We start from the raw sequence: 23268 nt of genomic DNA on the forward strand, positions 1-23268 counted from the left end.
GCAGTGTATTAACATCGATCTGCCTGTTCTGCTCCCCGCTCTGTCTCTGGTGAATCCTCTCACCCTCCTGCACATCTGGCCTACACCCCAGTTGTTGAATGCATAAATAAATAAATCTTTAAAAAAATAAATTCAAAGGTAAAATCATTAACCCACAAACACGGCCCTCCTCTGAGCACAGGGCCCTGTGAGTCTTCAGTGGTCACACACCTGTGAGGTTGGTCCAAGCCAGGATCTCATCTCCCCCCAGGGTCCCTTGGGCCAATCTTTGTGCAAGCAGGTGGGAGCTGTAATATGGTAGGGTATCCCAAGTGCTGCTGGGTTCCTTCACCTTTAATCAGTCTCAGGAGACTGTAGCCTTGGCTTTCATTGCCAGGACAGCTGCATAAATCCTGGGGCCTTGAGGGCAGCCTGAGAGGTGCTACCCAGCTCCTTGAGATGGTGCAAGTGAACACTTCTTAGTCTCTGGCTCAGGATGTCCAGTCTCTGGGTTCCAAAGTGAAACTGCCACTTCCTTGACCCTGACTGGGTAGTTTCTCTGGAGCCTGAACTGAGGCCAGCAACTTGTTTGGCTGCTTGCTTCCCTGACATGCTGTCCAGAACACATTTTTCTAGAGTGGTTTTGTTACAGGGCAGGGGGAGGGGCAGCCCAAACCCCGCAAACCTGCCTGTTCTAAATGGGTTCTGCCATCCACCGCATCAACACAAAGCATATGAGACTTTAATGGGAAGGAACTTTAATACAATTTGGAAACAATACAGGAAAGGCAAAGAATCTATTTTCTAAATCAAGCACCCAAAGTTACCCGTCCCCTCGTGGGTAAAACTCCATCCAAATGGGATTGGCCCAGAGCAAGGCCCCAAAGCCTGCCACAAGTCTAAAGCATCTTCCAGTGGGGACCCACAGAAAAGGGTCAGAAATAACCAGACAAGCCCGGAAGGAAAAGAGCAAAATCAAAATCAAGATAAAAGCTGCTATTGTCACTTCCCCACGGGTCTCACCCACATCTGTGTCACCCAGTCCACGACCAAAAGACAAGCACAGTTTCTTCACGTATCTCTAGGCTCCATGTGCCTCCTCCAGGTCTCCTTCTGGCTCCATCCTGCTTCCTTCCTCAGTCTCCTCTGCAGCTTCTTCTCTCCCTGCTCAGCCCCACCCTCCCTTGGGTGGGGCAGGAAACCTGGAACCTCCCCCTTTCCTGGGGACCACCCTGTTACAGTTTCTCAGTCCTTCCTCATCCATTTGCTCCCTGAAGTAGAAAGAGTAGCTGTCTGGACACATATGTACATGTCCTCTAAGCCCTGGAACCTGTGAATGAATGTTACCCTACATAACAAAAAAAAAAGACTTTGAGATGTGATTATGTTGAGAACTTGAGATGGGAGTATTATGGGTTGAATTGTGTTCTCCCAATTCACATGTTAAAGCCCTAATCCCCCAGCACCTGGGAATGTCTCTATATTTGGAGATAGACCATTTAAAGAGGTGACTGAATTAAAAGGAGGCAATTAGAATGGGCCCTAACCTAATTCCACTGGTGTTCTTCGAGTAAACAGACCCAGGTAGTGCTCTGTTTGAGGACACAGCTAGAAGTGGCCATCTGCAAGCCAGGGAGAAAGCCTGCAGGAGACACCAAATGGGATGACACCTTGATCTTGGACATCTAGCCTCCAGAACTATTAGAAAATCATTTTCCATTGTTTAAGTCCCCCAGTCTGTGGCATCCACAGCACATTAGCGGGGAGATTATTCTAGATGGGAGAGGGACAATGCAATTGCTAGGGTTCTTGTAAGAGGCAGGGGGATCAGAAATAGAGAAAAGTGGTCTGACAACAGAAGCAGAGGGTGAGAGGCAAAGATGTGAAGATGCTACTCTCCTGGCTTTTTTTTGTTTAATTAAAAACAACAATCATTCATTTTTTCACTCCTAGCCTTAAGGATAGAGGAAGGGACCACAAAGCAAGGAATGCAGGTAGGTGGCCTCTGGAAGTAAAAGACAAAGAAACATTTCCTTCTCCCTTAGGCCCTCCCAGAAGGAATGCAGCCCTCTGGCGGCTTGGTTTTATTCCCAGAAGACACATTTTGGACTTCAGGCCCCAAAAAACTATAAGAGAATTAATTTGTAGTGTTTTTAGCCACTAGGTTTATGATAAATTGTTACAGCAGCCACAGAAAACTAACATTCACTTACTCTAACTACGGTAAGCTGAGTATTGGTTTCTAAAAACTTAAGAAACAATAGCTGCTTCAAGGCTCTCTCTGAAAGCCTTTCTGTCGTCACCAGCAACAAGGCCTTTTCACAGCAAATACCAGCAGGGTTATTAATGTTCAATGAAATGCCTTTTTGGGGTCCTGGGCACAGCCTGTCCAATATGACAGTGGCTGCTTGTACATGTGTCACCTGGAGAGTGGTTTGCTGCGCTGTGGTGAAGCCCACCCATACTCCCAGACACATGTTGCAGAGCCTTTCTCTGTACACCATGGGCCAGTGGGTGTAGGAGGGGCAAGACTCCCCTCTGGGCAGAGGGGCTGCTCCCCAGGCCCCCAAAGTAAAGCTGGAACAACTGATAATCTTTCAATAGCATAACAGATGGGGTCTATTTTAACATAATTTTGCTGGGTTTTGTCCCCAATGAACAATCTTGCCACTGCCACTAGTGGGCCCCTCTCCCTTTACTCCCCTTCTCCACATCTGAAGGAAGGCAGGTGGGTTGAAATCCTGCCTTTCTAGGGTCCTATTCTTTTTCAGTGCCTTAGTTTCTCCTACCTGGTTAAACTGGTTATGTCAGGCAATGCCACGCCCCCAGGACCTTGCATTTCTGACCCAAGGGAGTTGAAGTCTTAAAGAGACAAAATAAAAACCAATAAAGGGTCAAAAGACAGAAGAGGATTCTGGAGATTGGAAGCATCCAGGCAACCTTGGCAGGAGGCTCCTGACAGTGAGACGTCAGTTCTACAGTGGACAGGATTGTTGGTATTTTTGTGTGTTTCCTTGGGACAGAATCCTATTTTAGGGCTTAAGGGAATCGTGAAAATCCCCTTTCCAAGTCCTTCATTTTAGAGGTAGAAGCTGAAACACAGAGGAATTAAAAGACTTGATCAAGGTCACAGCATTTTTGGGCAGTACCAGGACTAGAACCCAGATCTAAAAGCCCACTGGTCCACTTCACCACCCAGGTCCCCTAGGAATGGGAGCAGGAAGGAACTGGAGGAAAAGAAGTGGGAAGAAAGGGGTATGTTTCCTACATTTTTCAGTTTAATTTTAAAAATTTAGTTTATTCAACTTGGAAAATTAATACAAATCCCTGGGTATTTCTGTCAGGGTTTAGGTGGGGCTGGTGGACAGGAAGGATGAAGGAAGGAGGAGTTGAGGCAAGGTCTGGGCATCACAGTGGCTGTCTCACATCCCACATCACTCACTGCCCGTGGACTGGACCGGGTGGAGGCTGAGCAGGGCGCTCAAGTTCGAAGGAACACCATGGTGAGGAGGCCTAGGGAGGGGAGAAAGAACAAGATCCGTTGAGCGGCCCTGGGGCTGTGTTAGCTTCTTCCTATCCCTCAACTCCTTTCTCTGAGCCCTGGATGCCCAAGTCCCTACTATGCTCACCCAAGACGTAGGCTGCCACCAACTTTTGTCCCAGGGAGACGTGCAGGATTTGGGGCAGCTGGCTGCCGAGCTCATCCTGAAGCGGGAGCAGTAGGAAGGCCACAGAGACGATGCCCGTCAGCAGGAATAGGAGGAAGGAGCTGGTGGCCAGCTGCGGGTGGGGGTCTGGGAAACAGAACTTGTCAGAAGCTCTAGTCCTCTCCTGCCTAATCCCAGGCTTTCCAGGAAGGAGGATGAATGTGAAAGATGTGTCCACTTTCTTTGCACTCCAGAGAACACTGTCAAGTGCCCTCCCCTCCCTCGAGCCTCTTGTCTACTGCAAGAAACCCTCTCTCCACTGATGCCACAGCATCCTTTTTATCTGCTTTGATTACTGGCTCCTGACCTACCTGCCAGGCAGGGCCGTCTGTCTCCCAAGCCAAGTACACAGCTTGGTACAGCATAATCTCTCAGTACAGGTTTCTTGTTGAACTGAACTGAGCTGGGATGTGATAGAAAGTAATTAAGGGCCTCCCTGGTGGGGCAAGGGATTAAGCACCGCACTATGAAGCAATCCGCAGCCTCTACAGCACAAGTTCAATCATGGGCCGGCCAGGGAACAACCCACATGGCACAGCAGACCTCTCCTGACTCTCCCGCTTCTCCCCTCAGCAGTGTTTCAGTCACTCTGCCTGTTCTGTTCCCCTTTCCCAAATCTGATATAAAATCTTAAGTCCTAGAAATGTTTCCACCAAAAAAGCAAATACTGAACCAGGAGACCTTTTCTAATGCAATTTGAGCTCATTTCTAAGGTATTGCTAGGTGCTCCCTCCCTGCAAGGCTCAAGAACCCCCACCAACAAACTCACTTTCTGGGAAGTGTCCGGCTGTGGGTGATGCTGTCCAGGAAGGAGGCCCTGGGTGAGGCGTTGGGTTGGGCTGTCCCTGAAGCTCAAGGGGGTATGCTGGGGCCCTCAGGACTGAGGTGATGTCCTTCCTCCCCACCACTCGGCCTTCAGCTCCCTCCTCAGACAGCTCAATTCGGAAGCGATCCTGGACATCATAGTGGCTGGGAGTGGGGGCCACATGGCGAATCACACTGTTTTCAAGACAGGGAGGAAGTGGGTGAAGAAGCAATCCAAATGGATCGAGGTCCCACCCTCCGAAGCCTTTCTCTTAGGGATGAGAAAATAGGTTGAAGAGGTCCAGGTCTCAGACCTAAGACAACAGCGCAATAATTCAGAGGAAGGTGGCAGCCATCCCTGAATTCCATCAACTTCCCCACCCTCTAACTCACATGTCAATGCAGGACTGAGGCTTCACATATCCTTCTGCGTCAAACACTGTGTATTTGGCAGGTGCAGTGCACAAGACTGAGGGATAAAGGCATACAGAGATCCACTATCGCCTCAGAGACCCTTCACAAGCCCTGTCCTTGCCTTCTACCCCAGGGCTGAACAAGTCTCTTCCAGCGCCCCGGGGCTGGGACATCTGACGGCACTTATCTGACTTCTCCAGTCCACACAGCCTCCCCCACAACGCCCCCCCACACCCCACAACGTCCCGCCGCCAGCTCCCAGACCCTAGCCCAAAATGCCCATCCCTTCACCTCGGAAGCGAAGCGCAGCTCCTGTGGGATTATAGAGGGTCAGCAGCTGCCGGGGTCCGCTCCGCTGGTCAGCTCTGAATACTAGATCCGGGGGAAAGACGAGCACCGGGACAACAGGTCCCGAGGGAGGAGGGGCGCCCCGGGACCCTCGTCCGGGAGGCCCGGAACCCACGAGCTCCTGGTCCTGGGGCGCCCCACGGCGCATGCAGGCTCTGGTCGGTGGGACATCCGAGGGCAGAGCTCAGGGAACAGGGCCCGGAGTTTAGAGCTGGGGGCGCGAGAGGGACAAAACGCAACGGGATGAGACCGTGGGGCAGGGCCTGGTCTGAAGCCGCCGCCGCCGCCTAGGATTCCCGCTAGCTGAGGCCCCCGCAGACCAGGTCCCCAAGGCCTGGCGCTCGCCAGCCCGTCCCGGGTCCCTGTAGGCCCCGCCCCCAGGCCCCTCCTCGCTGGCCACGCCCACCCCGCAAACCCGGCCTCTCGAGCTCCCACCCCGGTCCAGTCTCCGAGCCCGGTTTCCGATCTTCACAAACTCCACCCCGTCGCAGGCCCCGCCCCTTCCGGGCGTCCCGGCCGCCCCGCCTCGCCCCTCTACCTATCCCACCGCCCCCTGCCGCCCCCACCCGGGTCGCTCACTCAGCCCCTCCGGGCCTGCAGGAGTCCTGTGTCCGTGCCGCCGAAGTCCGCCCTCGCCCCCGCCTTGAGCTGGGGCTCGCGCTCCGGGGGCTTCCTCCTCCAAAGGCCCCTCGTGCCAGGATGCTCACCTTCTGGCCAGAGCACCTGCCTATCAACTTGCGGCCCCTCCGGGCTGCCATCTTCCCGAGACATCGTGTCTGCACTTCCGCCGTACGGCCTGTCATTGGCCAGGGCGGTCGAGTTTCCACCCTGTGTGGGCGCCGATTGGTGCGCTTGAAGACGGGTCTTGATCTTAGTGACGTAAAACGTTATGGGCCTCTTGGCTACTACTCTGGAGTAACGCGGGATGCTCGGGCTGCGGCTGGATGCGGCTTTACTTCTTCCCCACTCAGACGGTCTAGATGACTAGAGGCACACCCCCCATGGAGGCTCTCTTTCTCGACTGCAACTCCTGGCTCTCCTGGAGGTCTGCGGCAACGCAAGCCGTTTTCTGAAGTACTAGTTGGAAGTTGCTGCCTGTTGCATTCGGAGCTCAGCTAGGGTTCCTCTCCTGATTCTCTTCTGCATGGGACTGGGAAGTCACATATGCACTGGGAATTAAGATTTCCTAACTCCGCCACTTACACCATCCCATCGGCTCCTTAACTCCTTTTACAAATGAGGAAAACAGCCTCTGCAAGGTGAAGAATTGATTCACCTTAGGCCACACATGAGTGAAGCTGCTCTTCTCTAAAAGCCTTTCTTGAGCACTCTGTCAAAAAATGTAGAGTCCCTCTATCGTTTTCTTCATAGCATTCCTAGCGCTGTTTGACATCACCTTTTGTTGTTTATTTCTGGCTCCAGTAGTTACTCCTCTCCACAAGAGCTGGAGCTTTGTCTTCTGTTGTCTTTTGGAAATTTAAACGGTGTCTACTATTTGGAATGAACAAAATGATGAGGGTGAACGGTGAGTTGAGATCAGACTGAAGTTAGGAAGCCAGTCATGAGATCTTTAAAGAAATCCAGATAGAGGGAACACAACAGAAGTGTACCAGAAGTGGCCAAGGAACCACTGTGACTGGAACAGATGAGGTAGAGAGATGCCGATCTTCCAGGGCCTCAGAATCCGCAGGACTTTCAATTTTATTGAGCATTATCGGAAACTATGGGAGTTTTATTTTTTATTTTTATTTTTTAAAGATTTATTTATACAAGCACTGGGTACAGTCAGCAGCGTGGGAGGGCGAGAGAATTCACCAGAGCCAGAGCGGGGAACAGAACAGACTCATGAAATACACTGCTGAGGGGAGTAGCGGCATGGAAGGAGAGGTCTGTCACGCCATATGGGACCCTTGCTGGCAGCTGAGGATCAAACCAGCGCTGCAGAGGCTGCGGGCAGCTTCGCAGCCCAGCACTCAACCGCTGCGCCACCAGGGGAGGTCCGGGAGTTTTATATTTTAAAAACAGCTTTATTGAGATACCTTTGCAATAAAAATTATGTCTAAGGCATGCAATTTGATGTTTTGAAATATGTATACATATTTCAAATTGATCACCACAATTCATATTGATCACAATTAAGCTATTTAATGTATCCATCACCTCTCCATAGTGTGTATGTGTATGCGCTGGCATATGTGTGTTGAGAATATGGGAGAGTTTTGGGCAAAGAGATGACAAGATTTGATTTATATTTTTAAAAAATAATTCTGCATAGTAAGTGTCTATTAACTTTAATGAATGAATAAAATTCCCAAGATGGGTCCCAAAGCCATAGAGGTGGCAATGTGACCCCTTCCTTAAACAAGGACATTTTATTTGGATAGGAAAGGGGTTCCCAAGGGCTGGAGCTGGCCTGGGTCTCAAGCCCTGGACGCAGTGGCCCGAGCAGGCTGGGGAGGGCACTTCCTCTTGCTCAGGTTGGTGAGGATCTGGTTCTGGTTGGGACGGTAGAGAACCACAAAGCTCTGTGGAGGAAGGACAGGACCTCCGTTCTCTTCCACCTGGCCCATCAGCAGATAACTGGCTCCTGGAGGAGGGGAGGGAAGGATATCTTCTGTTACTGGAATTTGGCAGCTGAAACTCCTTAGTAGAGTCCCTCAGATTCTACCTCTCGGTCATTTCATGAGGTTAAGGAGCCCTTTCCCATTTTCCCACATCTCCTTTACCTTTCTTCATGGGGGGGCACTGCTTGCACGGCACATAAAACTTCAGGGAGGTGTCAGTCGGTGGAGAGGGCAAGTCCAAGCCACCAGTTTTGTAGACACCAATGAGACTGACAGTGACAGTGAGGCCATCCCCTGGGCCCCGAACCATGGACTTCACTGTTGCCGTTACCACTGTGGGAGAGTAGGGGTGAGAAGTAAAGAGACAGGAGATGAGGGCAGGGCTGGGACCAAAAAGGGGGTGGGGACTTTGGGGAGTGCTTTCTTACCCAGGTTGTTGCTACAGAAGTTGCTCTGCAAGGTGCCTGACCGCCGACACTGCTTTGGGCAGGTAACACTGGGTACATCTAGGAGAGAGGGTACGCAGTTTGTGTAGGGTAACCCTACCCTGCAGGTAGAAAGGACCACTTTCCCTATAACTGCCTCGTGAGTTTGCTCAGACTTTTATCCAGCTTTGGGTCCCAACACCCAATAACATCATCACTACAGAGGCCGCCCCAAGGAATATTGTATGAATGAATGGATTAATCAGGAAAGAACTCTTTGAAAACAACCCCCTTTAGTCTTTGTCCCTTTCCCAGACTCACTGGGGCCTGGAGTTGCAGAGGCCTCCGGCAGAACTTTAGGTTTCTCTGCGAGTGGGAGTTTGGGCTTGACTTTGGGCCCTCCTCCAGTCTTGGGGCCCTGGTGGAGAACTGGGGGAACTGGCAGGGAATCTTCCCCTGGGCTCTGCACTGGCCCTTCTTCAGCTGCTCCTCGAGGCAGGGTCCTGTAGGAGGCTGAGAAGCCATCAGCGGTGACACTAAGATCCGAGACAAACTGGACAAGGAGCTCGTTCCCTTCAGAAGAGATGGGCCTGCGAATGGCGAGGCAGTGGGACAGATATCAGAATGGGCAGAGTACTCTGCCTCTACCCAGGCCTATGAGCTCCACTAAGCTGCACTAACTTCCCTCTTGTCCACACACCCCAGGCCTGGCACCAACTCTCATCTTCTGGCTGGTTCTCACTTGCTCGCCCGCAGGTTTGGGGCTTCCAAGTTCTGGTCCCACCTCTTCAGCTAAGACCCTCCCCTCCCAATGGCAGCTGGGTCCCTCACTGCCCCAACTCCCACACCAGAGAAAGTGGTGTGAGACCTAATCAGCCCATCCAGTTCCTTACCCCGGGGCTGTGTCACCGCAGAACTTCCCTAGTCTCTTGGCATCATCATTAACTGCTCCATTGAACACGCTGACAGAGTCATAGCGGCAGTAGGTATCTGGTTCAATGTCAAACTTCCCAAAGGTCAGAGAGATCACCTGGTAGCAGGGCAGAAAAAGGCATGGGAGTTCCATATCTCCTCTCCACCTCGTCCCTTAAGCCCCCTCTTGATAGATTCACACCACAACTCAGAGGCTCACACCCATACAAACCCGGCAGTGATGTCCATAGCCACAGGAGGCAAGGTCAAGCAAGCTCTGGCTCATTCTCAAGGAGCAGATCCAGAACCCCCAAAGACCTCCCAACACAGTTCATATCCACACCCTGTGCCTCACTCTCCTAAGTCTTGTCACAGTTACAATTTTACATTTTTAGTTTGCCTGCGATCAGGTCTGGGTCTGCTTTCATTCCCCACCAGCGCAAACTCAGTGGTCTGGACTTTGAATAAATCTTTGCTGGCTGCCAGGGGCAGCAGGGCAAGGGGTGGGTACCTGGTCTTGGGGTGCGATGATGTGCCAGGAACAGCTGATACCGGGAGGGTAATCGGACTCGGGCCAGTTGGGCGTGGTCAAGGTCCCCTGGGCCTTCTCCAGCCGCCCCCCGCAAAACTGGTGCTCTGGGGAGGGGAGAGAGGTGGGGGTGGGGGGCGGTGGAGACCCTGGATCAGTCCGAGGAGAGCTCTAGGCTGGGAGCCCCTGCAGGAAGTTCGGTTGTTTGGGTCTCAGGCAGAGGGGATGAGAAGAGGGGGTGGGAAGGAAAATGGGGGGGGTTAGCAGGTGTGGGGCTTGGAGAATGGGAGTCTTGGGCCGGAGCGCCCAGGCGGGTGGTGGAAGAGGGAGGAATTGGTTGGTTACGCCCCCTTCCTTTCCCTCCCCCCAAACCCAATGGCCACTCAGCTTCTCCGCTGGCAGATCCCATCTCCCCCGCCAGGCAAAAAGTCTCCCTGGCAGGCTGCAGAGTCCCCACGCTGTGAGGATGTCTTTAAATTGGGGCAGAGCCCCTTAAAGTCCCTTTGGGGAGGTCCCTGCCTTCAACATTTTATGGGAGACTTCAGCCCCCGGGAGGGGGTGATGGGACCGCAATCGGGAGCCCAGGACTGGGTGTAGGGGGCTCTGGGTTGGGGGAACCTAGTCCCCCAGCCCAGGGGTGACCCCTAGCCGCCGTCTGAAGGAACCCGATTGCGGATAGGGGCGGGCAGTTACTCACCGTCCCAGTAACCCCAGGCCGCCCATTCCACCCGCGGGTCGGTGACCCATTTCCGCCTCGCGCCTGGGGGGGGGCCTGGAAGAGGGGGTGGGTGGGAGCGGGAGAGGGAGAAAAGACGGGGAGGAGGGACTGAAGGGGCAGTTAGTGAGGACTAAGGGTCAGGGATGTAGGTAACGGGGCCTAGGCTCTTGGGCTGGGGTGCGCCAGGAGGTGGAGGTTAAGGCTGGGGGCGGGGTCTGCGCCGGGGGCGGGGCCAGGAAGGGGTGGGGAGGAGAAGGTGAGGGAGGTCTCACCAGTGCCTGAGGTGGCCCTCCCGCTGTACCAGAGCAGGAAGCCTCGTCCTCCAGTGCCCTCGTCCGCCGTCATCCTCAGGGTCACTTGGTTGCCGGGGGCGACTACGGGTGCCGGCCGGAAGGTCCCGCAGAAGCGTCCGAGCCGCTGACCCGAGGTTCCAGACCCAGCGAAGATCTCCAGAGCATCATAACGGCAGGCTGGGTGCAGTTCCAGGTCAAAGACTCGGAAGGAGAGGGACACAGTCTGGGCTTCGGGAACCTGATGGCCACATACAGGTCACATACAACCCAGGCAGAGGGCACCTCCCTTAACCCAAACATCTACGGAAACTGAGCCTGAATAGGAAAGACCCTGGTCAGGGTGCAGAGCAGGGGCCCTGGGCTCTGCAGCTGGCTTGTGAGTTGAGCAGGGGATAAAACCTGAGGCTATGCAGAGATTAAAGGGGGCAGGAATGAAGTTGAAGTTGGAGAATCAGGATTTGAATTTTAAGAGTTAAGGGATGAGGACACCAGGCAAGTTATTGTGAGCATGTCATCTGTGAGCAGAGGGAGGGACTTGGACATCCCATCCTCCCCAAGACCCTCTTCAGAAAGTGTTGCCTGGAGAGGGGATCCCTTAGCACTCAGGCCTTTGGCTGCCTGGACCCAGATCTCAGGCTCTGACAAAGAGGCCATCTCACCGTTATTGTCCAGATGCACTCCTTATTGGGGGGGTAAAGGTTGGGGAAACCCTCACTCGCCACATAACCTGACTCTCCAGTCACATCCCCTCCACACAGGAACACAGGTCTGTGGAACAGAAGGAGGTTGGTCATGAATTGGGGAGTAATGGAAAGATTGGGACAGAGCAATGAGGATAGGTGGTCAGGGAGGGAAGCCAGGGGGATAAAGGAAAAAGGTCTTAGGGACCTTGGGTTGCCTCAGCCAGCCACAGTGGGACGGGGTGGGGAATACTTCAGCAGAGAATGAGGAAAAAGTGGGGCTAGTAACTTGGTTGTCCCTCCATGCCCAAGTCCCCACCCCCACCCCAATAGGAATTCCCGGAATCCTCCTCAGGGGGGCCCCCCTTCTTCACTCTATCCCCTAGCCCCGCCTTGCTTGGCAGTCTGAGACTGCAGGCGCCTAACTACTACCAGATGTGGACACAGCCACGAGGCGGTGGGGGGGAGGGGGCGGAGAGATGAGAGAGCAGCAGCAGCTATGGCCCTTAAATTGAACCTGGAAACCGGCTCCTCCTGATCTCTCAACCTTTGCCCTGCTCCTGTTCCAGCTAACTACTTGAGTATCTGACTCCCAGTTCGCTCACTTGCTGTCCCCTCTCTCTTTCACAGTCTCTAATTCCCTCCTGGAACCCAGGTCCAGTTACCAGGCAAGTTCAAGGTATTGGTGCTCCCAGGACCATGGGGGATCAGGGATCTGGGTGGATGGGAGGCTTAGAGGACAGACGGTAGAAGAATAGGGAGCGGTGGTGACCTGCAGATTCAGTGGTCTTGTAGCAGGAAGGGAGGACTTGGGGGTCAGAAAGGGTGTGGGGCTGTGGGAGATCTGGGAGGGTGGTGTGTTAGCAGAGGGACCCACAGGGTTCACAGGTATGACCCCCAGGAACTGGGGCTTTGGAAGCTTACTCAAGCAATCTGGAGGATGCCAAGAGACCTACCTGGTATAGTTGGGGGTCTGACCCTGGGTGAAAGGCAGCAGGGCCCAGGCAGTGAGGAGGAGCCCCGAGAGGGAGGTTGTGGCAGCAGGCAGCATGGCCGGGGGGAGAGGTGCTGGGGTCTTCGAGACAGAGGCAGCAGCTGAGTTTAGCGGCAGCAGCAGCAGCAGCAGCAGCGGCAGGGATAATCAGTGCCAGATGAGACAGCCTAGGGTGTGTGGGCGTGGGGACTGGCCAGTGGGGCGGGCAGGGAAGGCGGGCCAGGGAGAGTAGAATGGGACAGTGGCGACTCCAAGGGCCTCTCTAGGTCCAGGGCTCACATTGACCTAAGTAGGAGGTGGAGCATGAAGGGAAGGGGGCATGGGGCATCAAGCAATGTCATATGAGAGCCCACTCTGTCCGGGCCTGAGCATCCTGTCAACAGTCTGGTCCTCCAGTGAATGCTCTCCAGCTCAGACATAATCCTCCCCATTCCTCAGCACCCAGAGGATGTCCTTCCCTGGACTCTCAACCTCTAATCATTCACCCCTCCCCCATTCCTGGCCACCCTTTTCCAGTTTATTTTCAGTCTCCATCTTCAGGCCAGACAATTCTGCTCACCCATTTTCTCTCCCCCAAATCTGGAGGTACAGGAGTAGGGTAGGGAGGAGTAGGTACAGGAGTAGGGTATGTGGATGAAGGGATGCCCCCCTTGTTGAAAAAAAGGGAAAAGGACAACATGAGACCAAATCTGGAAGGTAAACTGGAAGAGGAGAGGAAAGGCGCTGACTTCACAGGGATGAAGGGAGAGGGGTAGGAAGCTTTCTGGAGTCAAGAGGAAATGACTTCCTCAGGACTGGAATAAGTCTGTAGACAGAGGATCCAAGTGGGGGAATCAAATGGCATATGTTGAGAGTTGTTGTTCCAGAAGGTGGAACTAGGCTTCCAAGTCACAAAGAATGGATCAGGTCTTGGGAGAGGAAGGGCAGTCACTTAAAACTGGGGCAGAAGCTGCTAGCCACGCCTGTCTGTACTCTTGGACTCCCTCACCATGGAGTCAGGCAGCAGTCCCCCATCCTCGGCCCCACTTTCCCCCCAGGCCCCCGGGTTCCAAGCTGGGCCTCATTTCAGCCTTTTATTCTATTTGTCCATCAAATCTCTTGTCCATGATAGTCAGGTTGGGGGTCCCTCCTGGGCAGCCCCCTGACATTTTACAAAACAGTTCCCTGCCCTACCCTGGCATGTCTAGCAGTTCCTACCCCCCTGAGCCCCTCCCCCCTCCCCCCCTACACAGTGTTCATGGCTGCCACTTCATTTCTCCTTAGCCCCTGGCTATCGCCAGACTCTCCCTCTAGGGTGAGGCTAAGGGAGGGGGTCTGCTCTCAGGAGTTGGGGGGCCTGGGCCAACTCCTCCAGCAGCCCTCTGTAGCATGTCCAGGGCCTCCCAGAAGAAATCCTTCTGTGCAGCCATCAGGGGCATCCAGCCCACGATCTCCTTCATCTTTTCCATGCGGTCCTGCAATGTGGGGCAACTGTGGATCTGGCTGAGGTATTCCTCACAGGCCCAGGCTGCCCCCCCAGGGTCCTGGGGTGCTCCAGCCCCTGGGCTGGGCTCGGGAGTCCCCACCACCCTGCTGGCTGGTAGGTCCCGATAGGCGGGATGGTGCTCGATGTCGTGGCTGGACAGCATGTAGAGGCACTCTCTGGTGGAGCAGAGGGAGCAGGCACACAAAGGGACCTTGGAGGAGAGAAGGAGCTGGCTGAGTGGGGCTTTTCCTGGGGGGGGGGGGTCCCAGGGAGCCCCAACTGTGTGTTCTTTCCTTTCAGACTAGCTCTGAGCCAGCAAGTGAGCTCTAGTTGGCTGGGCCCCAGGTTGTATGAGGTCAGACAGGACCTCAAGGGTCTGCTAATGGGAAAAGTCAGGAGCAATGGTGCATGCAAGAAATGGAGGTGAGGTGGAGCTGGTGAAATGGGACCCCTGGGTCCCTGAAGGAACCCCAGCCTGAGTCCTCTGGGCAACCTGGCTCTATGCTCCTGTCCTACGTGCCTGCCCACTTGCCTGCCCCTGCTCTGACCTTGACATGGAGCTTGACAAAAGAAGCACTCCCCTTAGGCCAGCCAGGGAGGCGTCCTCCGGCCCCACAACCGCAGCCCAGCAGCTCCTTGCTGAAGTCCGAGCCCTGGCTCAGCACCAGGGAGTGGTTGAGGCCACACCATAGGGCAATGGGGCGTTGCAGATAATGTACCTGAGGACACAGGGCCAAGGTTCCTAAAGGGCAACACTGAGGGACTGGGGGCCCAGGCTGGAGAAGGGTGATGGTCTGGTTCAGGCCAGAATCTAGGGAAACCAGGAAAGGGAAGAAATGGGGCTCAGCTTACCCTCCACCTCCTTCCGCGGATCTGCCCTGAATGCTGAATTCAGTCCCCCAAAGTCTGACCACATGGAGTCTAACACTTGTAGCACTTGTTGGTTCCTAATCTTTGTTCCCTGAGATCAGGGCCTGCTGTCTATTCCCTTTTTCTCAACCCACAAACTTGTGCTAGTCCAGCCTCTCATCCTGCCAGTTCCAGCCTCAGCACAAGGAATATTCTTTCTCTTCTCAAGGGTTAAAGACTTCCTCTGTCCCTATGCAATTCGTGATTAGTCCCCAAGAAGGACTCCTTTCACTCATTCCTGCCCTCCTTTCCTTCTCCAGCATTTTCTATTTGTCATAATATTATCTTCCCAAATGGCCCTAGTATGAAAAAACAATTCCACCTAATTCCTGCTGCTTCCTACCTCTATCTTTTAGACAGCAGCAGTCTTGTTCTCATCACAGCTAGTCTTTTCCGAACCTTCTTGTGACCTGGCTTCTTTCCCTACTATGTTAGTGACATGTTCTCTCCAAAGGCACTTGACTTCCTAGTTGCCAAATCCTGGGGCCTCCCCTGCATGTTTTCTCCTGAGACTGTGCACACTTTAATTTGAAAACATAGAAAATTAATTTATGGTCATTGTAGAAAAATCATAAAATATTGGCAAGCAAAATTAATTTAAAAATCACTGGAAATCCCACCACCCACTATCGGCATCTTGTTGGATATTCTTCACTGATGCCTATAAAAATATATACATGTAAATTGTATATTTTTAGACATAAGTGGTATTATATACTATGTAAACCACTTCATAAATGGCTTTTTTTCACCTGAAAATATAGTTGGACAATCTTTCCACGTCAATAATCATATTCATACATTATCACGGTCACATTTATCACTCCCTATTTGAAACTTTTTTAAAAAGATTTATTTTTAGCATAGAAGAACTGGGGTCTAGGCCAGGGGTACGGCGGGTGGTGGTGAGAGGTTTCACCAGCAACAGAGTGGGGAGCAGAACAGGTAGATCTACTGAAAGACACTGCTGAGAGACGTAGTGGGCGAGACAGGAGAGGTCTGCTGCGCCATACATGGGTTAGCTCCCTGGTGGGGATCGAACTTGGGCAGTGCTGAGACTTATTCCCTTGGCCAACAGGGAGGCCCCTATTTGAAACTTTGTGACCGTGGCTTCTGGATATAGTATTTAAGGGTGTGCTACCTATTAAAGAAATAACTCATTTTCATTCCCTCCGTCTCCAATAGCAGCCACTGCCCAGGTTTGCTCCTCCAGCTCTACTTTTGTCATTTCAAATGTTCCAACTCTGGAACAGCTAGATATTTCTACTTTAGTGACTTACTATCACTTAAAAAAAGTCAGATTCATACTCTTCCTCTTTCCTCAAACCAGCATCCTATTTTAAGTCACATGTTTGTTGGTGATACCATCTTTTTTTTCTGGGATGTAATCAAGGGATCAGTCACCTTTGTCCTACACCTCTCTCTCCACATCTAATCAGTTTCCAGGATCTATTCATTTTCTTTCAAAACATCTCATGTTGTCTGTTGCTTTCCATTCTTACCACTACTGTCCAGTCCCAGGCCCTTGTCTCAAGCACTGTCATCTCACACAGCCTCCCAGTGGGCTTTTCACTCTAGGCTTCCTGTGCAATATAGCCAGGAGCCCTAGTCTCAGTCCTCTGTGGGGGCTGTCTTCTCCTGCTCCAGAATCCGCAACGACTCTCCCAAATTTGTAACTCTCCAGGCTCAAACCCACCTCTACCACTTCATACCTTACAGATTTCTGAAACACCCCTCAACATTTTCACTGTCTCAGGTGCAACTTTGTGCAAACTCTGTCCCCTTCCCCATTGTACAGAACTCTTTCCAATCCACACTCAAATCCTAGCTAACCCATTAGGCTCTATTCACATCCCATTTCTCCTAGTTACTCCAGCCCATCCAGGTCTCTGCCTACCCCTTTCACTAAATTCCTATCGCATTTGCATTTACAGAGTGTGCTGCTCATAGTGCCAACTATGGGCAAGGCATGCAATAGGTTGGCTTAATTTCTGTAAAGAAAAGGAAAGTAGATTCTAAAGTAGAATCTAGGGAATTTGAAGCAGAGAGATCCAGGGGTTAGGCATTTGGAGGAAGGGGGTCAGGATGAGATTTCTGGGTCACAATTTTACCTGTGTGGGTTCTCCTCGGTCCATTTTGTCCCCTGTCCCCAGCTGCCCATATCTGTTATTTCCCTGCATAAAGATTCGGCCAAATTCATCCACCAGGCCAAGGTGATTGTAGCCAAGAGCACAGAATAGGATCTAGGAGGTAAGACAAAAAGGGAATGTGGGCATTTAGTTCCCTCTAGAGAAATTCTGAGCTCCAGAATCTCCCAGCCACTAACCTGCCATCCCTAGCTGATCTCATTAGGCCTTGCCCTCTACCTCACCCCTCTCCCTGGGCCCCCTGTCCCTTCCTGATCAATCATTTGATTGCTGCTCATATTTCAGATCTTGGGTACCTTTCAATCCCTAGAGTCCCTCCCCCCTCTGGTCTGCCCATCCCTCCAGGAACCTACCTTGGCAGGCAGTGAGAGAGCAAGCGGCATCTGCTGGTCCAGGGGGTCAAAGGCTTGAAGGGTCCCAAAGAGATCACGATACACCCCTGGGGTATGCACCTCAAAATACACTCCCCCCTGGTCTGGGGGGTCGGGAGCCCTCAGCTCAGCAGCTTTGGGCACCCAATTCCTAGGGATGAGGTTCCCACCTGGGATGAAAGCTGCAAGATCAGGGGCATCTTACCCCCACTAGAAATGCATCAGCTATGATGTTTGGGAACCTAAACTCAACTTTTCATTCACTAGGACACCCTAAGGGGTCCACCATAGAGCTGGAATGCAGAGAAGGGGGTTGTTCATATTTGGAAGGTCTGCCTAAGGCTGGGGTCTGGTAAAGAAGGGAGGTGGTTCTTACCCGTGATGTACAAAGTACTGCTCTGGTTGGAAGCCATGCAGACCACGCGCAGGTGAGGCAGGCAACGGGACACCTTCCTCAGAGCCAGCTGAACCGTGTAGGAGCGTGGCTGGTCCAGCTGGGTCTCATTCACTACCAGAGAGTAGATCTTGCCTTCCTCTGAGGGATGGGGGAGAGACAGTTATGTGGAGGAGGGATCCTCCAAAAAGAGAAAAATGACTAAGTTTCCTAGACTCCAGCCTCATCACCAAAAATAAATCAAGAAAGGCCTTTAGCTAAGAGATGAATAGAGAGAAAACCTAGCAGAGTTAGATTTGGCAGAATCCAATTTGAGTGTTGGGAAGAATGATGTCTAGGGAGTCAGGGCTTTACCTGGCATTAAGGAGGCTTGGGAGTGTGGTCAAGTAAAGGGGACATTAAGGGGGTGGGTGTGGAAATTGAGTCATAAAGTGAGATGCTTGGCAGGGAAGTGGGAAGGTTAGAATTTTAAATATCAGACATTCACTTAGTACAGTGGTTTCCAAACTATTTTTTTTGCAGAAGGGCCCTTCATTGATAGGAAATATGCAGAATTCTAGGCTATGAGACAGTCAAGAGGAGAACTATTTGATCTGAGACCAAGATGAGGTGGTGCAAAGAACCCTGTGTGAGAAGCCTCCTTCCCCGCTTCCCTGAAGCAGATCCTGCAGAATCTGCAGGAAACAATTTTCAAACCACTGCTCTAGGCCACACCTGTGAGGAGCAGTAGAGCACGCTGGGTCTCCTGACCAACCAGCACAATCTGTTTGAAGCTCATGGAGTGGTGGAAGGTCATCTTGAAGACCCGCTGCCCACTGGACTGCAGATAGACCTCTACACAGTCACAGGCCCGGCTGCCGGTTGTGCCGACCACTCCGGGCTGCTCCCGAGTGGCCAAAACATAGAGGTATTTACGGTAAACTGTGTCACATCTTGGATCTGAGGCAAACTGTAGGAAAAGATGAAGGAGTCTGGGATCTAGGGCCTTGGGGTGGGATGAGGTAGGGGTAACTGGATCCTGGGGTGGGAGATGAGATACTTGGGTCCCGGGTGGGAAATGAGGACTCATTTTCTGGTTCCTGGCATGGGAGGGCAGCTGTCTTGAAGAGGATATCTCAGGATTGATATGAGCCCTGGGTCTCTGGAGGAGGGACAGGTCCTCTAGGCTGCCGTTTCTTCTACTCACATCTTTGGCTCCGCGACACAACACAACATAGCGGCAGGCACGCTTCCACTGGATCTGGCCAAGCGTGGAGGAGACCAGGGCATTTTTGAGGAAGAAGAGGGTCCCTGAGTAGTCGAGAATAAAGACGTGGTCCTTGGTAGGCAAGAAACGGCGGTAACCATGGGCTAGCAGGGGGGCTACACTCTTGCTGAGGCAGCGGCGGCGGCCCCCAAATGCCTGGAAATACAGGCCTTTTGTGTCTGGAGAAGGGAAGAAGACAAAAGGTTCAAGGGTCAGGATGACACACAAGGGTAATGAATCAGAGCTTGAGCAAACTAGATTTCTGATACCATGGTATTTAGCTCCTCCCCACCCCTGGGACCCCTTCCAAAGGACATATGGAAAGCTTAGAAGAGTATCCTCAATGTCTGAACTTTAGTTCTCTCACCCACCTCCGCCCAGGGCCATACACATGTTACTAAGTGACTGCTTCACTGGTCCAACCTTGCATTAGAGATATCAAGGGAAATATAAGAATACATACGAAAGAAGCAGAAGGGGTAAGGAAAAGGAATGACTGAGAAAGGCCAATAACCTCCCTCACGGCTAGCTCTGGCTCTGCTATCTGGATCAGGTCTAGATCCATTATCTGGCTCTCCCTCGATATCCAATATGTGAGATAAAGTAATTAGATAAGGGCTTCCTACAAAGGGGGTAGGTGTTTAGAGCCTGTTAACTTTTTCCCTCAGGGGACATTAGTTGTCAAGAGTGAGGGGAGTGCTATTGGCATCTAGTTTGGGTAGAGGCCAGGGATGCTGCTAAACACCCTATAATGTACAGGATAGTCAAGCCCCCCTGCCCCCGCCACTTCAAAGAATGTCAATAGCAACAAGGTTGAGAAACCTTGGTTTAAAGGAGGGAAAACTCTAGGTTTGGAGATGACAACTCTAGAGGATGTATGTAGGGTAAAATTTGAAAAAAATGTGAATCTGGAGGGAGATTTGGCAGGGATGCTAGTAATGGGGATGAGGATGGCTCTGGAGACTTAGAGTACTCAATGGTCTATGTTTGAATCTAACATGTTTCTTCTAGAGAAAGGGGCCCTGGAATGGTGGCTGGGAATGCTGAGGTCATCTGGCAACTCCATGGAGCAGGAGGGATCCCAAATAAGGTAGGACAGATACAAAGGGAGTAAGGTTCTTAGGAAGGTATACAGTTAAGAATGGCAGCTCTCTTCCAGGGTCGGACCCCAGAACCCTGCTCTCGTAAGCGGGGACTGAGCCTGCGACAGATACGTCTCCACACGCCCTCAGCATCGCACACTTCGTGGAAGTAGTGGCAGGTCTGGCCTAGAGCGACTACATCCCGGACTGGGAGGAATGAGATGATATGCTCCACCTGGGGAAGGAGAAGCCGGGGTTGAGGGCCCCTCAGTGGCCCTCAATCCTCTATTCTTAACACTTAACCCCCCCACCCCAGGACTCACCAGCTCTGGGGGGAACAACTGAACAGAAATAGGGTTCCCTCTCCCCTTCTTCTCTTCACCCCCAGGCTCTGGGCCACATGAAGGGCAGCTCCGCTTCACCTACCCAAGGAGAAGATGGGGGCACAGGGGTTCCATGAGGGTCACATCTCTTTTTCTCCCTTCTTTCAGAGTATCTTTCACAGCTACTATCTCATAACTCTGACTTTCAGCTCAGTGCTGTCAAATCCTCCCATCTGTCTCTCAAGGTCTAGATCTAGGTCTCTCTATCCCTCTTCCGTCTCCTTTCTCAGCCCAACTTCTCCAGTAACCATTTCCCACTCTCTGGCAGTCATCTTGCTGTCCTTCCCTTCCTCGTCCCCCCCCCACCTCCCTCACCCTGAGACCCTCCTCCCGTCTGCACAGCCCGGTGAATTTTTGCAGCTTCTGTCTCCGGCTTCTCCGCACCATCCTGGCTGCCCCCTCCCTGCTCTTGCCCTCATCTCTCCGGGCCTCTTGGCCCCCGGTACTCAGCTCCCTGGCCCCCGTCCCCGCTCCCTTGCCCACACCATGCCCCTGCCAGGGGCTTGGGGGACCTCTGGGGCCCCTCTGTCTCCTAGGCCCCTCCCCTATGGAGTCTGGGGCTGACAGACCTCTCTGTGACCTCATTGCCCAGTCACTGTGACCTATTTTCCCCAGTCTTGCCTGGGATTTTCTCTTTTAGAAAAGCTCCTGGGTTCTAGCTTAACTTTAGCCACCCAATGGTTCATGGGCTGTGCATTTTACAGGAAAAAGAAAAGTGAACTATGGTAGATGAAGACTTTACTTTCAGGGAGTAGTAGGCTTTTCCACTTGGGGCCCTTTTAGCACTAACTCTGCAGAAAAACATTGGAGAATTCTTCATATCACAGCAGGCCAGGGCCTCCAAGGGATCCATAGCATGAGAGTATAAGCTCCCATATTTATCCATCCATCCATCCATCCATCCTCAATTCGACAGGTGAGGAAGAAAAGGAGACCCTGCTAATGACCATCTAGCTCATGAAAGCATGCACCAAATCAAAGATGGTGGGGCGGGGGGCAATTCAGTACAAACTCTATTTACAGTCTCATGAAAAATACATCCAAAGGCGGCCGCTTTCCTGGGACAGTAACGTCACTGGTGTGTGAGAGCAACCTATTACGCGGAAGAAAGGGATAGATTTACCCACAGCTTAGGGTATCTCTCCCAATCGAAGCTATTGACTTGGCCTTATGGGGGTAGGGGATGGCATTTAAGAGAAGAAACAGCAAGTTGGAGTTGTGTCTGTCCAGGTGGGGCAGAAGCTCTACACCAAGAAATCCAAGGCGCAGTAGGCTCTTCCAGGAACTCAAAGGCATGCAGTTCTGGACCACCAGACCTCAGCGGGGCAGTTTTACGGAATCATTCATTTACATGTGAGCCAACAGGCTGTCAAGCACCCAAAAAGAATCTCTTATTTACAGAGACTAGCATAGCGCCCGCTTGACACCCAGGATAGAATTTTAATAATTTAATAAATATTAAGGACTATCAACAACTGAGATATTGATTAAGAGAAAACATTTTAAGAGAAAACGGCTTAAGGGCCTCCCCGGTGGCGCAGCGGTTGAGCGTTGGGTTGCGAAGCTTCCCGCAGCCTCTGCAGCACCAGTTCGATCCCCGGCTGCTCCCCGGACACCGGAGGAGGGTCCCGCATGGCGCGCAGACCTCTCCTGCCGCCCGCTGCTCCCCTCAGCAGTGTACTTCAGTCCTTCTGCCTGCTCTGCTCCCCGCTCTGGCTCTGGTGAATTCTCTCTCACCCTCCCGCGCTTCTGACTGTACCCAGTGCTTGTATCAATTAATCAATCAATCAATCAATCAATCAATCTGTATAAATAAATAAATAAATCTTTTAAAAAAAAAAAAGAGAAAACGGCTTAAGAGAAAACATTTCGTCACCCGTGGTTCGGCAACAACGTATTAGGTGGATGACAGGTTTCTTCCGCCACCTAAAAGGATGTTAGGAAAGATCCCAAGAGGATCTCTCAGTATTAGCATCTCTCAGCAAACCAAAAAAAAAAAACCCTCTGCCAGTCTCCTCTTGTATCATGGTCCTCTCCATCCACCCCCGTTCCCCGCGGAGGTGGAGAGGGGTCGCGCAGGGGAAAAATCCAGTGTAAAATCTGACAAGGCGGGAAACCTGGCTTCAGGGTCAAGCCGTCAGTAACTTGCCCTCTGCCCTCGCCTCGGTTTTCTCGTTTGTAAAACGGAAGCTCCTTCTAGACGAGGAGGGCACCGGGAGGTGGGCTGGCAGGCGGGGCGGGACCTCTCGAGGATCCGCCGGGCTCCCGCAACCCTCCCTCCAGGAGCCGGGCTCGGCCTGTCGCCTCTGGGCAGCCGCCCGCCAAGCCAGGACGCGGAGGCCGTCGCAGGGTCTGTCTCCGCGGCCGCGACGGCCCCACGATCTTTTCGGTCGCATCGATTGATTCCCTGAAAACTGGCCTCAGGCGTCGCCTTGCTCCCCCGGCCCTCACAGCAGGTGCGCCCCCTCACACGTCCAGCGCGCGCACACCACTCCGGCCCCGGCACGGCTCCCAGCGCGCGGCGCTCGCATTCTTTACCTCAGTCTCAAAGTTCTAGCTCACCCGCCTCCTCCTTAGCGAAGGGACCGCCTTTTCGCCCATTCTATTGGTAGGTAGAGCCGTTCCTCAGAGAAGAGGCTGGGCCAGGTTCCCTCCGGAGGCTTTAATTGGCCTTCTCGACAGTCACTCGCCTGTCTGGCTTGCGATTGGTCTTCGTTGGACTAGGCCCCGCGCCCCCGCTGGCCGTCTCTGCGCCTCTATCCCTGCTAGACGGTCGCCGGCGTCCCCGCCTCCTCCTTGGACCTGATTGGCTCCATCTCCAGCCCTAAGCATTGTGATTGGATGCGGCTGCCGGGGCGGGCCTGCCTGGAGCGTCGGCCGTTGGCGAACGCTCCCTTCTGGTCC

The 23268-nt window shown here is 52.7% G+C and overlaps 3 protein-coding genes and 1 long non-coding RNA gene across 7 annotated transcripts; 1 reads left to right on the plus strand and 3 right to left on the minus strand.

Moving 5' to 3' along the window:
- Positions 1-684: 684 nt before the first annotated feature.
- MOSPD3 (motile sperm domain containing 3) lies at positions 685-5723 on the minus strand. 2 transcript variants are annotated; one of them, XM_037506945.2, is made up of 6 exons: positions 5688-5723; positions 5196-5463; positions 4884-4959; positions 4456-4685; positions 3609-3773; positions 685-3492 (listed from the first exon to the last, which is right to left on the minus strand). In XM_037506945.2, the coding sequence occupies exons 2-6, from the start codon at positions 5398-5400 to the stop codon at positions 3461-3463; spliced, it is 708 nt and encodes a 235-aa protein (XP_037362842.1). In that variant the 5' UTR covers positions 5401-5463; positions 5688-5723; the 3' UTR covers positions 685-3460. The 2 variants fall into 2 exon arrangements, with proteins under 2 accessions (XP_037362842.1, XP_037362843.1); XM_037506946.2 differs by lacking the exon at positions 5688-5723 and having other exon boundaries at positions 5196-5678.
- Positions 5724-6960: 1237 nt separating this feature from the next.
- On the minus strand, positions 6961-13363 carry PCOLCE (procollagen C-endopeptidase enhancer). Its single transcript, XM_037506954.2, has 9 exons — positions 12330-13363; positions 11353-11461; positions 10673-10931; positions 9665-9789; positions 9135-9271; positions 8563-8831; positions 8245-8322; positions 7979-8149; positions 6961-7839 (listed from the first exon to the last, which is right to left on the minus strand). Exons 1-9 carry the CDS (start codon positions 12422-12424, stop codon positions 7673-7675), a joined length of 1410 nt encoding a protein of 469 aa, XP_037362851.1. The 5' UTR covers positions 12425-13363; the 3' UTR covers positions 6961-7672.
- Positions 10674-18563, plus strand: LOC129145522 (uncharacterized). The gene is made up of 3 exons (XR_008551218.1): positions 10674-10948; positions 12004-12052; positions 18176-18563. It is a non-coding gene; the product is annotated as an uncharacterized LOC129145522 (long non-coding RNA).
- On the minus strand, positions 13427-23194 carry FBXO24 (F-box protein 24). 3 transcript variants are annotated; one of them, XM_037506950.2, is made up of 10 exons: positions 22927-23194; positions 20305-20403; positions 20033-20216; positions 18840-19078; positions 18368-18602; positions 17636-17794; positions 17242-17363; positions 16853-16984; positions 14381-14551; positions 13427-14043 (listed from the first exon to the last, which is right to left on the minus strand). In XM_037506950.2, exons 1-10 carry the CDS (start codon positions 22963-22965, stop codon positions 13657-13659), a joined length of 1767 nt encoding a protein of 588 aa, XP_037362847.1. In that variant the 5' UTR covers positions 22966-23194; the 3' UTR covers positions 13427-13656. The 3 variants fall into 3 exon arrangements, with proteins under 3 accessions (XP_037362847.1, XP_037362846.1, XP_037362845.1); XM_037506949.2 differs by lacking the exon at positions 22927-23194 and adding an exon at positions 20680-22208 and having other exon boundaries at positions 17242-17294; XM_037506948.2 differs by lacking the exon at positions 22927-23194 and adding an exon at positions 20680-21914.
- Between the last annotated feature and the right edge of the window lie 74 nt (positions 23195-23268).

The sequence above is a fragment of the Talpa occidentalis genome, unplaced genomic scaffold, assembly GCF_014898055.3.
Source record: "Talpa occidentalis isolate TD23 unplaced genomic scaffold, MPIMG_talOcc4v2.1 talOcc4.12, whole genome shotgun sequence".
NCBI classification, from domain to species: domain Eukaryota; kingdom Metazoa; phylum Chordata; class Mammalia; order Eulipotyphla; family Talpidae; genus Talpa; species Talpa occidentalis.

What these genes read in the sequence shown, in the direction of transcription:
- PCOLCE (XM_037506954.2), bottom strand. Translation starts at nt 12,424, where the DNA reads ATGCTGCCTGCTGCCACAACCTCCCTCTCGGGGCTCCTCCTCACTGCC. An exon ending in AGTGCATCTGGACAATAACG is followed by an intron (nt 10,932 to 11,352) that starts GTGAGATGGCCT and finishes TGTGGCCATCAG; the next exon opens with GTTCCCGAAGCCCAGACTGT. An exon ending in CTCTGCAACTCCAGGCCCCA is followed by an intron (nt 8,323 to 8,562) that starts GTGAGTCTGGGA and finishes CCTCTCTCCTAG; the next exon opens with ATGTACCCAGTGTTACCTGC.
- FBXO24 (XM_037506948.2), bottom strand. Translation starts at nt 20,949, where the DNA reads ATGAGGTCACAGAGAGGTCTGTCAGCCCCAGACTCCATAGGGGAGGGG. An exon ending in AGTTGTTCCCCCCAGAGCTG is followed by an intron (nt 20,217 to 20,304) that starts GTGAGTCCTGGG and finishes CTCCTTCCCCAG; the next exon opens with GTGGAGCATATCATCTCATT. An exon ending in ACCGAGGAGAACCCACACAG is followed by an intron (nt 14,552 to 16,852) that starts GTAAAATTGTGA and finishes CTGTGTCCTCAG; the next exon opens with GTACATTATCTGCAACGCCC.
- MOSPD3 (XM_037506945.2), bottom strand. Translation starts at nt 5,400, where the DNA reads ATGCGCCGTGGGGCGCCCCAGGACCAGGAGCTCGTGGGTTCCGGGCCT. An exon ending in AGCCGGACACTTCCCAGAAA is followed by an intron (nt 3,774 to 4,455) that starts GTGAGTTTGTTG and finishes TCTGTTTCCCAG; the next exon opens with ACCCCCACCCGCAGCTGGCC. An exon ending in GGTGGCAGCCTACGTCTTGG is followed by an intron (nt 3,493 to 3,608) that starts GTGAGCATAGTA and finishes TCCCCTCCCTAG; the next exon opens with GCCTCCTCACCATGGTGTTC.